At 28.0% G+C, this 14,315-nt stretch overlaps 1 protein-coding gene across 1 annotated transcript in view; it reads right to left on the bottom strand.

Moving 5' to 3' along the window:
• Positions 1–13,847, bottom strand: part of LOC100200537 (uncharacterized) — a 51,361-nt gene extending 37,514 nt beyond the window's left edge. The window contains exon 1 of the mRNA XM_065792786.1: positions 13,579–13,847. Within this exon, the coding sequence (XP_065648858.1) occupies positions 13,579–13,675 (97 nt within the window). The 5' untranslated portion in view covers positions 13,676–13,847. The remainder of the gene's footprint in view (positions 1–13,578) is intronic.
• Between the last annotated feature and the right edge of the window lie 468 nt (positions 13,848–14,315).

Raw genomic sequence — 14,315 nt, forward strand, 5'->3', positions numbered from 1 at the left:
GAGTGGCTGAAACCTTAAATCGTCAAAAATAAATATTAAATACTTAAATATGTCCACCATTCTATAATGTTTATGCCATTTTAAATAAAATGAATATTTACGTTTTCGCACTTTCAAATTAAAATATTTTTTTTCTAAATTACACTTTTAAAATGTTGCAGAGTAGTAATATATGAGCGGGAGGGATTGGGTATATTGTTTGAATTTTTTGCCTAGGACGTCAAATAACATAGCGCTGGCCCTGGTTATATCCTGTTAGTCCGGTAAAATAGTCGGTAAATAAGTCGTGGTAAGGCTTACAATTTGCATAGAGCTGAATTTTACAGACATTATTAGGGGACATTACTAAAAATAAATTATTGAAACTCCCCACCGATAAAACTTACCATTTTCCGGAAAAACATTCTGTTTTTCCGGTAAATGGTAAGTTTTATCCTAAAATTAAATCAAACCAAAATTATAGATCATGAAATTATCTACAAAAATTGTCTTTTTACTTTTTTTTCTTCTAAAAAGTTTTTAAATTTTTGGCGTGGCTTTCTGTTGTTCTTATTTGCGATTGGTTTTTGTTTCATAAAATCGTTATATATATATATTTTTTTTTTTTAGGTGCCCCAAGAGGTCCTTAGGGATCGTCCATAAATTATGTAACGCAAAAATTATTTAAAAAATATAAGTAGGAGATAATTTTGTCTAGAAGTTTAATTTTGCGTTACTTAATTTATGGAGGATTCCTCACGGTCTTATCACAGAACACCGCGGAAAAGTATTTATTAGGAAGTTCACGCCTCCTTCTCAACCGATGTCGTAAAACTTGCCCAGAGGTGGAGTTTGAACCACAGATCCGATGTCGTAAAACTTGCCCAGAGGTGGAGTTTGAACCACAGATCTTACGTTTCTGAGGCAAGTGCAAGATAATTAAAGACATAAACTGAATTACGCGTGTTATTCAGTAGGGAAGACCTGGGCTTGTTGCAAAAAGGTTAAGCTGCAACAGCGTTATTTGAAGGACGTTTTTCAATTTTTTTAAAATATCTTTAAACTATATGGCTATAAGGATAACACGTCAGCTTAAAAAAAAATTATAGTATCTTTTTTTTGCGGTATAAAATAATCTTTTTTTTGCGATATATATCGCAAAAAAATACGAATTTGCGTTTTCAAAAATTTTTTTTGGTCTTGCTAAGGTAAAATAAGGAAAATTTTTTTTTTTTTCACGCACAAAAAGCTAAAAGAAATAATAAAAGAAAACTATTTAAAATTTAATGATTATATACATTGATTAGAGTGATTAATGGAATAAGTTCAAATTAATTAGGGTAATTTGAATCACAATATAACTGCGGGTTTAATGGATTTTACGCACTTTTCCAAAACAATGGATATTTTTTAGGGTTAAGCTTTACCGAAAATTGCAACTCTTTTAAAAACTGAGGAATTTTCAAGTTTTTTGCAAACAGAGTGAAACATGTTCGCAAAAAACTTGATTGATGTTGAAAATTGATTGAAAAATGAGATTCAACTCTTTGCATTGCAATTAATAGTGTGATTTTGAGACATTTTGAAGAGAGAAGACAGAGCAATCATGTAATCGTGTACAGCCTTTTCAATACAAAATGTTTATTCAACATTGAAGAACATGAATTTTCCAAAATGCCGCCTCTGTAGTTTTGTATTACCGAGATGGCATTTTTGTACTTTTGGCAGTATTTTTAAGTCTGTACTTTAAAAGACTGCCTAAAATTTGCTGCCTAGGCTTTTTCTAATGAATCCAGATGACTTATGAGAAATATGTGGCTCAAAAAAATAATGACGAAAATTTACTTTTACTTAAGGATGAACTTGTGAAAACAATTCAGCATTCGACGAATTCAAAGTCATTTAAAAAATAATGTTGGTCTATAAAGCTACTGGAACAAAAACTGCTGATCTTGAACTTTTTTTCAATGCTGGACTCTCCAACAAGTATTTAGTTTAAGCTATTCTATTCTGCTGCTGAATAATTTGTGACGATCCAATATGAATGACGATTTTTTATCAATTCAACAATTATCAATAAGTTAATAGACCTAACTTTTATAAAGATTTTATATTAAAAAAAAAAATTTAATATAAATTTCTATGATTTTTTTAAATTTTTTTTACCGATTTTACTGATATTTACCGGTAGCTTATGCTTTTTTTTTTTTTTTTTTATCAATTTACCAGTAAATTTAAATAGTCGGTAAAAGTTCAACCCTAGCTACTAAAATCTTATAATTTTAGTCGCTAGGATTGAGTAGCTAGGATTGATGTCTTTTTTTCTTTTTTTTGTACTGTTTATTAATAACTACAATAAACAAGAAGAAGTTATAAACTGTCTACCAACAAGCTTAACAACAAGCTTACATACCATTTTGTCAGGTTATATAATAAAAAGTAATAAAGTACATAATAAAAATGTTAAATCTGTTTAAATATAATTTAAATACACATGTTGAAATATATTTTAAATACACATGTTGAAATATATTTTAAATACACATGTTGAAATATATTTTAAAGATTAATAATAATATTTAAAAATACAGTTTTTCAAAAAGAAATAAACAAAATTACATTAAAAGAGAAATGTGTAGTGTCATTGACTTTTTTTGGTTCATTATTATTCAATCATTTATTTTAGTATTTTAAAATTCTTTCCTGATCTGTTCCAAAGAGATCTTTTAAACGCAGCCTTTTTTAAAAAAGAGTAGAACCAATAAATGATGCAAAAGTCAAGAACCATTTTTTATAACCTGCGAGAAATAAAACATTTAAATCTTTTTTTGAAAAATATTTAAAAGGGTAGGACCAATAAATAATGAGAAAGTGTTTGATTGATTAAAAGTTTGATGCACAGCATTAAATTTGGAAGAAAACAACAGGTTCATTCACACATAAAAAAAAGAAATGTATTTTTTGCAAATAAGGCTAGGAGAAGCCAACTCTGACTTAAAATACCCCTTGTCTTGGTTGAGTAAAAGCTAGAGATGGTGTCTTGATAAAAATACTTATATAGAGATGGTGTCTTGATAAAAATACTTGGGCAGATGTTAAATACATCCTAGGCAAAGACTTAAGAGGTAAACAGTAATAATACATTTAATACATTGTTTTCAGTTTAGGATGTTGAATGCTGGATCTTCAATGCATGGGATTTGCATGTGTCTCTGTTTTTATGACTAAACAACTCATTCTATTATCTCCTAATGAGGGTACAGTTCTAAAACTCAGTTTTATGGTTCTGAGGCCGACTGGTAATCAGGTTTCCTGAACTCTGTAGTAGCTCTCAGATAGGTTGATTCTGTCAAATATCAAAGTATTAACAGTGCCATGTTGCGCATGGATGGTGTTCCAGTTTGTATTATTAGTATGCATTGTCAAGACCACATTTAAAAGCCCTTTTTTACGGCTTAGGGTTTATTAATAGTAATGAGACAATCGCTTGGGCTATTAAACAGTGTACTGAATACTATCTATACTTTGAAGTCAAGTTCTTTAACAAATTTAAAAATAAATAAAGTACCGAAAACTATAAAACACAAAAAACCATCGTCATCACCAAATTCTCTAAACCTTTCACTCACTAATATTCGTAGTCTTCGAAGTAATTTTTATTCTGTTGAGTCTTATCTCTTGCAAAGTTTACAAGACCTACTTGCTCTTTGTGAGAATAATTTGAGTTCGGCTGTCTCATCTTGTGATCTTAGTGTTGATGGTTATCTTACTTTAATTTGTAAAGACTTTAATTGTCATATACTTGGCCTGGGCATTTACATTAGTAAGAATTTACTCATTTGTCGGGAAACTAGGTTTGAAACCACGGTCTATTCTTTTATGTGCTTTCGTTTAGCACCATTTCACTCTATCGCTATTCTCTTTGTTCTATATCGCACTCCTTCATTTCAAGACTACATTCTTTTTGATGTTATTTCTGATCAAATTGACCAAGCCCTCTCTCTTTATCCATCAGCCAATATTGTTGTTGTTGATGACTCAATTGCTCATCACACTAAATAGCATTGCTCAGTTACTTTGCTGTCAGTTACTTTGCTGACGTTAAGGCTCTTAACTTTTGCCTTTCTCAATTTCTAAATTAAATAGTCAATTTTCCGACTCGCTTTCCAGACAAACCGAACCATTTACCTTTTTTACTCGACCTATGTCTTGTTTCTGATCCTAGTCAGTGCTCAGTTTCTCCACATTCACCCTTAGGTGCTTCTGATCACAGTTTGATCTCTCTAAAAGTATTATCTTATTCTTTTTCATCATCTGAATCCCCTTATTATCGTATCTCTTACAACTACCTTAAAGCTGACTGGGACTCTATCCGTGATTTTCTTCGTGATGGCCCTTGGGTAGAAATCTTTTGTGTTCCTGCTGAAAAATTTGCTTCTTACATAACTTCTTACAAAACATAAGAATCTTTTATTCCCTTTCGACGATTCCAGGTCAAGCCTCACTCTTCTCCATGATTTTCCTCACATTGTGCTGCTGCAATTTCCAATCGAAACCGTTACTTCCATACCTATTAGCAAAAAAATTCTCCAGAAAACAGACGTCTGTGTATTACTGCTAGAAACCATTGTAAAAAAGGTTTTGTCTAACACCAAAGCTGGAAGTTAGCTATCTCAAAGACCAAATAAAGCTAAATACGGCTCTGGTTATCGCTCTTGATATTTCTAAAGCTTTTGATAAAGTTCAGCATGCTGGTTTTCTCCATAAGCTTTCTTTTTACAGTTTATCTGGAAACGTCTTTAAGATTATTGAGTCCTTCCTTTCCAATCGTAGTATAAAAGTTGTCCTCGATTAACAGCACTCTTATTCATATTCTGTAACTTCAGGGGTTCGTCAATGTTCAATCCTTGGCCTTATACTCTTTTAATTTACATTAACGATCTTCCAGAAATTCTCACATCTAAGGTGGCATTGTTCGCTGGTGATACTGCCATTTATTCTTGACATGATAAAAAGTCAACACTCTCTGATTGCTTAGAGAAGGCATTTGAGCTCGAAAAGGATCTCACTTCAGCTACAGCATGAGGCTCACAGTGGCTGGTGAACTTTAATTCAGATAAAACCCAATTTTTTTCAGCCAATTGTTATCGCAATAGTTTAGATCTTTCTATATTTATGAATAGTAATGTACTCGGTGAGTCATCTACTCTTCATCTTCTAGGATTAACTCTTACTTCCAATCTTTCTTGGAAACCATATATCAAATTCGTTGCAAAATTAACATCTGCTAAGGTTGCATCTCTTTATCGAGCTCGACACTTTCTTACTACGGATTCTTTTCTCTATTTCTATAAATTTCAAGTTCGGCCTTGTATGGAATACTGTTGCCATATCTGGGGCGGATCTTCTAATGATGCCCTTTCTCTTTTAGACAAGGTGCAAAAACGCATTGTAAACATAGTTGGACCTGCTCTTGCAGCCAACCTCCAACCATTATCACATCGTTGTAACGTTACTTCTTTTTCTCTTTTCTACAAATACTATAATAGGCACTGCTCTAAAGAGCGTCTCTTGTGTCATTTACCAAAATTCAATCTCGTGTTACTCGTCATTCAATTAAATCTCATCCTTTTATCTGTGACTGTTCCTAAGTGCTCCAAAAACTCTTATTCCTTCTGTGTTTTCCTCGAACATCAATGCTTTCTTCATCTTGCTTTCGTGATTCATAAAAGTTGCAATCTTTTAAGTCGTCAGTCAATCGTTATCTTGCGCTACAATCTTCGTCTTTTCTCGTCCATTAACATTTAACTCTAATTAGTGGTTGCTTGCAGCTTTGGTGAAAGAAAAGATGTTTAAAAAAAAAAGAAAAAAATTTAGTAATTTTTTTATAACCTGCAGGAAACAAAATATTCAAGTCTTTTTTTTGAAAAATTTAGGTTACTTCATGGATGAGTCAGGTTTATCGTTGACGTATATTGGCAATTTTTAGTGAAATAAACCCTAACGTAGTAAAGTTTCAGATATTATTAAAAAGCTTTTTTGAAACTTTACTTTCTTTGTTTAACCTTTCTTTAAAAAATTGCATTTTTTTGACCATTTAGAACTATTAAAAATATATCCAATATATAAAAGCGGCAATGACTCATTAAAAATAAACTGCATAAAAATTTCAATTCTTTCCTCTTTTTTCAAGATACGAGAGTGATTGTGTATAACAGACTGCACATAAAAATAATATTCTTTTTCATAAACAGTTTGGTTTTCATAAAAGTTATTTTACGTGGATAATTGATCTTGCCAACCAAGTAATTTTATTATTTTATTATTAAATAAAAGCCGAAGTGTAAAAGTTACATGGAAAATGAAGAGAGAGATTATTTTATAATAGTTAAAGTTTACTTTTATCTTTTATCAACATTGTTTTTGAAATGATTTTCGCCTTAACAGTTTCATATTCCGAACTATTTCAATCATTACAAATTCGAATTATAAAAAAGTTTTGTTTTGCATTTTGGAGTATATTCTCTTCAAATCTAAAGTTATGATTTCTACTTTTTTTTTCGTATCTCTATTAGCGTAATGCTCTATTTGCGGTAAAAATTATTAGTTTATGTGAAGAAATTTGGTTGCAATCATATACTATTATGTATATTTGTATTAGATATCTGCAAGGTCTTCATTTTTCCAATAGTTCCAGATTAAATACATCCAATCTGTTTTCATATATCTTTAAATTTTTAAATATGAATCTATTTACGTTGTTCTTTATAAAATCTTTTCTAAATGATTATACACTGTTTGCTGCATTTACCATTTGACCATCTTATTTTAGCTTATTTATTATAAGAATGCCAAGATCTCTTCCTGTTTCAGTTTCTTGTAGTTTTATATGTTCTTTTTAAACGGTTTTGAAGACAATAAAAAACTGAGATATTTTTGATATCTTTTAAAAACATTTAATACAGTCAACCAAAAATTTCTTTTCTACAAATTGAACAGCTATAGAGTGGGAAATTTTCTTCAAACTGTACAACTGTAGAGTCGTAACATTTCTACAAACTGCACAACTGCAGAGTGATATACTGCAACTTAAAATGACTGCAATCTTATCTAAAAAACTGTAAACAAATAGTGCCTTATGATTTAAGATGCTTGCAATTAAAGTTAGTAAGCTGTGGTGTTATCTGGGATCAATAATTGGGCTTTTGTCGTTTTTAATCTATATGAGTGACACATACTTGTCCTCAAAATCGCCTATAAATATTAATTTTGTTGATAACTTTAATTTTACTAAAAAATAATTATTATAAATAAACTTTTTTTTTGCCGTTGAGGTTAATAATTTTTTTTCAAACTCAAATAATAATAACAATTGTTTTATTATTTGAGTTTGAAAAAAAATTAAAGAACTTTCCACTTAAAGTATCTGTATTAAACAATATTTCAACAAAAACTTTGACAAACATTTAAATTGAAAAAATTAAATAAGTTTGTGCAAATTAAATTTCGAAAATCTTAGAAACTGAGTACAATACAAAACATTTTTTTAAACTAAATTTTAAAAGTTTCAAATATTCACTATACGTAGTCATAGTAACTGTTGTCGTATTGCCTCAGCAAGTAATCGTTTAGCTTTTTTTAAAAAAAGTTATGCAAAACAAAAGTGCAAAATTGTCGTTACTCAAAAAAATTGATGCTTTTAACCATAGGCGTAGAAAGAATTTTTTGGTGTTCGAGATAGGTAACTTCCAGACATGGAGCAAACTCCAAACATTTATACGTTTATACTTATGTCAAATAACGAGGGTTTGCAAAAAATTGCGATGATTGGAGGCTGGGAACAAAAAAGCCCCAAAATTTTCGCCCCCTGCCCCAAACGTGAGAGCAACAAGTTAATGAAGTATTTTTTGTACTATTCTTAATTAGACTTATATTCATCGATAAATTTTAAGTTTCATAGTATTATTTATTAGCGTTTAAAAGTTATTACCATATAAAATTTGAAACCCCCTCAAATTGAGGGGGATTTAAACTTTATATGGTCATAATTTTTGAACGCTAAAATATTTTGAAATGAAATCTAAAATTTATCGATGAATATAAGTATAGTTAAGAATAGTACAAAAAATACTTCATCAACTTGTTGCTCTCACGTTTGGGGCAGGGGGGCGAATATTTCGGGGCTTTTTTTGTTCCCAGCCTCCAATCATCGCAATTTTTTGCAAACCCTCATTATTTGACATAAGTATAAACGTATAAATGTTTGGAGTTTGCTCCATGTCTGGAAGTTACCTATCTCGAACACCAAAAAATTCTTTCTACGCCTATGCTTTTAACGTTGAATAAAATAACTTGTTATTAATGTTTAAACTTAACGTTGAATAAAATGACTTGTTATTAATGTTTAAACTTAAAAATCAAATAATTTCAAAATACTTTTTTGAGTTTTTTTCTTCTAATTAATCACAAATATCAAACAATCTACTTCTTATGTTCCATTAACATCCGTTAAAAAACTTTCTAAATTGCAAGTCAGGGGCTACATTTATTTTTTATTGACAAAAATATGAAAAACACAGGTTGATATATTTAAAAGAACCGTAAAAAAGCATTTACTCAAATTAAACAATATTCACTCTTACACTTTTTTCACTATAAAAATTTTAATAAAGATCAAGTCACAAAAACTTTATGAGTTTCTTTTTTATACATTAATTGTATTTAACTTTTTAATTTTACACATTAGAACAAAAAAATTTATTGTAACTTAAAATTTTGTATACTTAATTTCACGAAGCAACCTGATAAGACATTTAGTTATTTTACACAATATATGTTTTTGTCATTCATTAAAAAATCAAATTAAATATAAACATTTATTAAAAAAAAAAGAGAATTTATATAAAAAAAAACATAGACTCTAGGAATATACTAATGACTAGAGTCGCCACAATCTTAGTAAAAAGTAAAATTGAATTAAACTGTTATAAATATTACGTGTATATGTGAATCTCTCACCTGAGAGAGTAGTTATTGTTTAAATTTATCTTAATTTTTTTTTGGGTTAAGATTTTTAACATAATTGTGCATGTATTGTTCTGAAATGTATATATCTTATCTACTAATTGCATTGCATTTGTAATAACTATGAATAAAGATAAAAAAAATTTATTTATAACTTTGAGTATTGATGGACTAACTTGGTACATTATAATAATTGTTTTGCTTATCTTTGGTTTGATGCATTTTATTTGGAGAAGCCAAGATAAGTATTTATATTTTAAAAATTATTGTTTTAAAATTTGTGTGTTGCTTGCAAAAAGATCTGGTAATTTAAGTGCTTGGGATTTTTTCTTGTGTTTTTTTATAAAATTATGTGTATTAAGAGAGTTTGTTAGCTTTGAAACAAATGCTTTTATAAAAAACTTTGAAAAAAAAAAAAAAAGTTTTTATAAATTCTGTAATCATATCTACATGTAGCTGACTATTTCTTCTATTGGACGTGAGCAAGTTAATTTTATCAGCATAGATAATTGAATTTAATTTGCAGATACATTACCAAAGTCGTTTATACATATTAGAAATAAGAAAGATAATTGAATCTTGTTTCAATAAAGTTGTAAAGAATATATATTATTACTTTAATGATGACATTATAAACTAGTAGGGTATGGTAGTCTGAGTCTACTTTTACCCATTTCTGACTTTGAGCAAAAAAAAAATATAACAAAATAATATTTTTTTGTGAAGAAAACAATCTTTAAATCACGATTAGACATCATTTTTAGTAAACTACATCAAAAAAGGTTTATACATAATTTTTAAAGATGTCTAGAGAGCACTAGTTTGTGTTTCATTCTATAGACCCATATTATCCTGTTTAGTAGGGTAATGTGGGTCTAAGTTACATTTTTATCTTTTTTCAATGATTTTATCTTTTTTCATTGAGTATGTATTATATTTAAACAAAAGTTTAAGCCTTATAATACTGTAATAGATCTTTTAAACGCAAAAAACCTTACTCGCTAAAAGCGCTTAATCAGAAACAATTTCCATAATTTTTTTTTACAAGTTTTCTTAATATATAGAATAAATCATATTATAATTCTCCAAATTGAATATATGAAATTCAAATTTAAAGTAGAAGTACTTATAAAAGTCAAAGCATGATGAAACTATGTTTAAGAAGTTTTAACTAAAAACATGATATCATTACATCTTTAATGATCATCTAAAGGAATCCATAGCAACATGACTCCAGAAAAATGAATCCAGAAACAGACTTCTAATTTTTACTAGTTTTTATTTTAAAGGTATTTAGTGTTGTATAAGCATTAAATTCTTAACGGCACAAAACACATTGACATAAAACCCACATAACCCCACCCTGAAATGTTGCTTGTTTCATATAAACTATACATCATTCGATCCTAAAACTAGTTGAACCTAGTTACCTGGTAATTTTTTTTCAGATAAAATATTTCCTATGTGTTAGACCCCGTTTTTAATACCCTTTTTCTGAAGTTTAAGGTTTACGATAAAAAATCTCTCTTTAAATGTATGCACCATTTTGAATAAAAAGTATTCTTAAATATTTGCCTAGTAAGCTGATAATTAAAATGCCGAGAGCTGTTTTAACTACCTATAACATGCAGAAAAAAAAACTTCTACCAAAACCTTTTTTCTGAAAAACTGATAAATGTTGATTAGACCTACATTACCCTTAAGACCCACATTACCTCATTCTACCCTACGTATTGACAAAATATGAGGTGTATAGTTGTTCCTTTCTGTTAAATGTAGAATAAATAAAAAATAATATTAAGATTTACTTTATTTAATATTATTATTATTATTATTATTTTTTTTTTTACGCTACACAGTTAAAATGCGTTTTTATTGAGAAATATTTTTCTTAAAAAAAGAAATAAATTTACCTCCCCGCTATTTATTTCTCAAAACAAGAAATTAACTTCTTGTCTTAAGAAATAAATTTCTTACCCCGCAATTTATTTCTTAAAACAAGAAATCAATTTCTTGTTTTAAGAAATAAATTTTCTCAACTAAAGACAATGGATTTACGATTTTACTGTGTAGAGCTCTTTGCATACTTTTACAGCTTAGTTATATTATGACAGTTCAAAAATCGATCATTTGATTGTAAGTAATCATTCAACATTAGGAAACAATTTGACATCTAAGATTTAAAAATATTGATACAACTTGTTATTATTTAATCTTTACTTACCATAAATTTTAGTTGAAATATGATCTTTACAAAATACTTTTACAAACATTGAGTGGCGTTTATGTAAGAATGGTATGAGGACAATTCCCTGACATGAGAAATAAGTGGAAATTCCCTGACATAAAAAAAAGTTGACAACTCGTTAGTCAAGGGACTCCTCTAACATAATTTGTAAAGATAATATAATAATTCAGATTTTAAGATATAAGTACATTGCTAGCATGGCATTAAAGAAGTAAACCAATCAAATAACTATTTTTTTATGTGTAAAGTTTTGCATGCACTTGTATACGTTTACATGTTTGATTTTTAATAAACTAATATAATTTTAAACGCGTATATTCTAAAAAACAATTTATAATAAAAATAATTATTTTGATCTAATTTTTAATACCCTTATATCTCTTTTAGTTAAAAAAACAAACAGAAAAACATTAGTTTTAAAAGTCAAAGGAGAAGACGTTCATATATTTTGTTTTCATCTTCGGGGTCGTCCATAAATTGTCATGCTTTAGGGGGAGGGGGAAGGGGTTAGTGATTTTGTGTCGACTCGCACGGGACTTCTTACTAAAGAGTTAAAATGTTGGGGCAGTGAGGGGTCAAAAATGATCAAAAATTGCGTGACGTAATTTATGGACGAAATCTTTGATTAAACTCTCCACATAAAAATTTTAGGCATGTCATTAATATGAAATGTTTTATATCAGCTTCCATTGTTTAACGACTTTTTTTATTTAAGTTGTGCTGTATATCAAAGTCTATCACAGATATGTCTTTTTACATAGCCTTGGATATAATCAAAGATATGTAAAAAATATATGTACAATACAAATTCTTTATTTATTTTATCAGTATTAAATTTATCACATTTATAAGCTTCTTTTCTATATGGCATTCAATCTATTAACTTGTAGTAAGTTTCTGCGCTATTTCCCTTCCTCTCATACTCCCAAAGAAAAATTATTTCCAAGCTGTATAATTTATTGACTTTTCTTATTGTTATGCAAAAAATCCTCACCTACGCGTTTTTCAATATTTAATCAGCGTCGAAGTAGAAAAAAAAAGTTTCTCACATGCCTACATAAACAAGAGTTCGCATTTAATTTAATAGAAATGAACAAGTTAATAACATTTTGAACTAGGCAATATAAAACGATATAAAAGTGTTACTATATTACGTAACTAATTAAATTTTTTACATTTTTCCAATAGATTGAGAAATCACACATAACAAAAATATATGTATTTGATACAAAAAAAATGCATCAAGTAGGAAACAACTGACTAATTGGGTGCTTTTTTTAGGTTGTTTTTTTTACACCTATGAATGGCGTAAAACTTAAAAAAACTGTAGAATTTTTTTAAACAATACTTTAGTTATAATGGCTGAATTAGTAAAACCTTGTGAATCCGTTTGTTAAGGGTCTCGTTTATTAAGGATGTAGATTTTATGCGGTTTAAAACAGATATGCTTCAAATAGTGTTATATTAAGTATTTGGTTCATATAAACTTTTTTTAAACAAAATTAGCTTTTTTTTAATTCTAAGTAATTTTCATAAAACATATAGACAATCGATAATTTCAAATTTAATTCGCCACAAATCGATATAAAACGACAAGTTATTCAAATTGAATAAAATAACCTCCCATAATTTCAATAATTCCAAGCTTCTCTAATTCCGATTGTTTCGTTTTATAATAAAAATATATAGATATATGAATTATTAATGAACTAATGCTTGTTAATGCTAACTTTTTCTTAACTTGAAAAATGATGAAAAAAAAAAAAAAATAGGTTATAAATAACATTATTAATAAAAAAGTGATAATTAAAAACGTATTTGTTTATACTGTAAAAAAAATCCTAAAAACTTTTAAGTGATAATATTTGTTACGTCATTATATAAATGCAATACTTAAAAACAATTTAAAAATTTTTTTTTACTAATTTTAAAAATTGTTAATTATATTATTAAAACCTTTAAAAAAATAAATATAAACATGCACAAAAAAAATTCATACCACCATTATTGTTTTCTAATTATTTATATAAATACATATAAATAGTTATATATATATATATATATATATATATATATATATATATATATATATATATATATATATATGTATGTATATATATATATATATATATATATATATATATATATATATATATAGAGAGAGAGAGAGAGAGAGAGAGAGAGAGAGAGAAAGAGAGAGAGAGAGAGAAAGAGAGAACATATAAAAATAAATAAGCATTTATATAAGTAATACTAGCCAACTTTTCTAATTAAAAATACTTGAATACTAGCATATTATACATAAGGTTTAAAGTATTGAAACTTACGTTTACTCTTTCCTTCTCTCCATAACGTTCCAGAATATGTATCATAAATATTTTTGTTGACTGCAAAAATTGCTTCGCAAGGTGTATTTTGAGACATGTTTATGAGATATATTTATTATTATTCTAATTCCATTTATAAAATAATTAATTTTAATTTATAAACGGAATAGGTTGTCTAAATAGCATACTTTATTAACAAGAATTACTTTGTGATTTTGCGTGTTTATTTAAAACCAAAGGTTTCTTAGAATTGTGTTGTTTTAAATAACAACAAAGTCGTAGACTTAAAAGCTTTTGAATTTTCAAGCTTTTATAGGAATTAGATTTTTCATGCATATTTATGTATACTAATAATTTTAAATGCATTCTACAAAATGATTACTAAATGATTTTAAAAGAGCAGAGCAAATTAGTAAAAAACCGCTAATTTTTATTTTCTGTTTTAATTTAATTTATTTTTATTTTCTGCTTTAATTTTTTGTTCTAATATCTTTCACGATTGCAACTTATTTTAGGGTCTTCCATAGGCAGTTTGTAGACAAGTACTGGGGGAGAAGAGTTACCCAAAAACGTACAAATACTTACAATAGCGGGAGGGTGTTAAAGACAGCGATTACGTACGCGGTTTGACTACGTCTCTTTCTCTCTCTCTATTTCTCTTTTATTAGCTCTCTTAAAAACTTGATTTTTTTTTTTAAAGAAAGCATTGAATTTCAATATAAAATTATGTAAAATAG

This window comes from Hydra vulgaris, chromosome 03 (assembly GCF_038396675.1).
Source record: "Hydra vulgaris chromosome 03, alternate assembly HydraT2T_AEP".
Lineage (NCBI taxonomy): Eukaryota > Metazoa > Cnidaria > Hydrozoa > Anthoathecata > Hydridae > Hydra > Hydra vulgaris.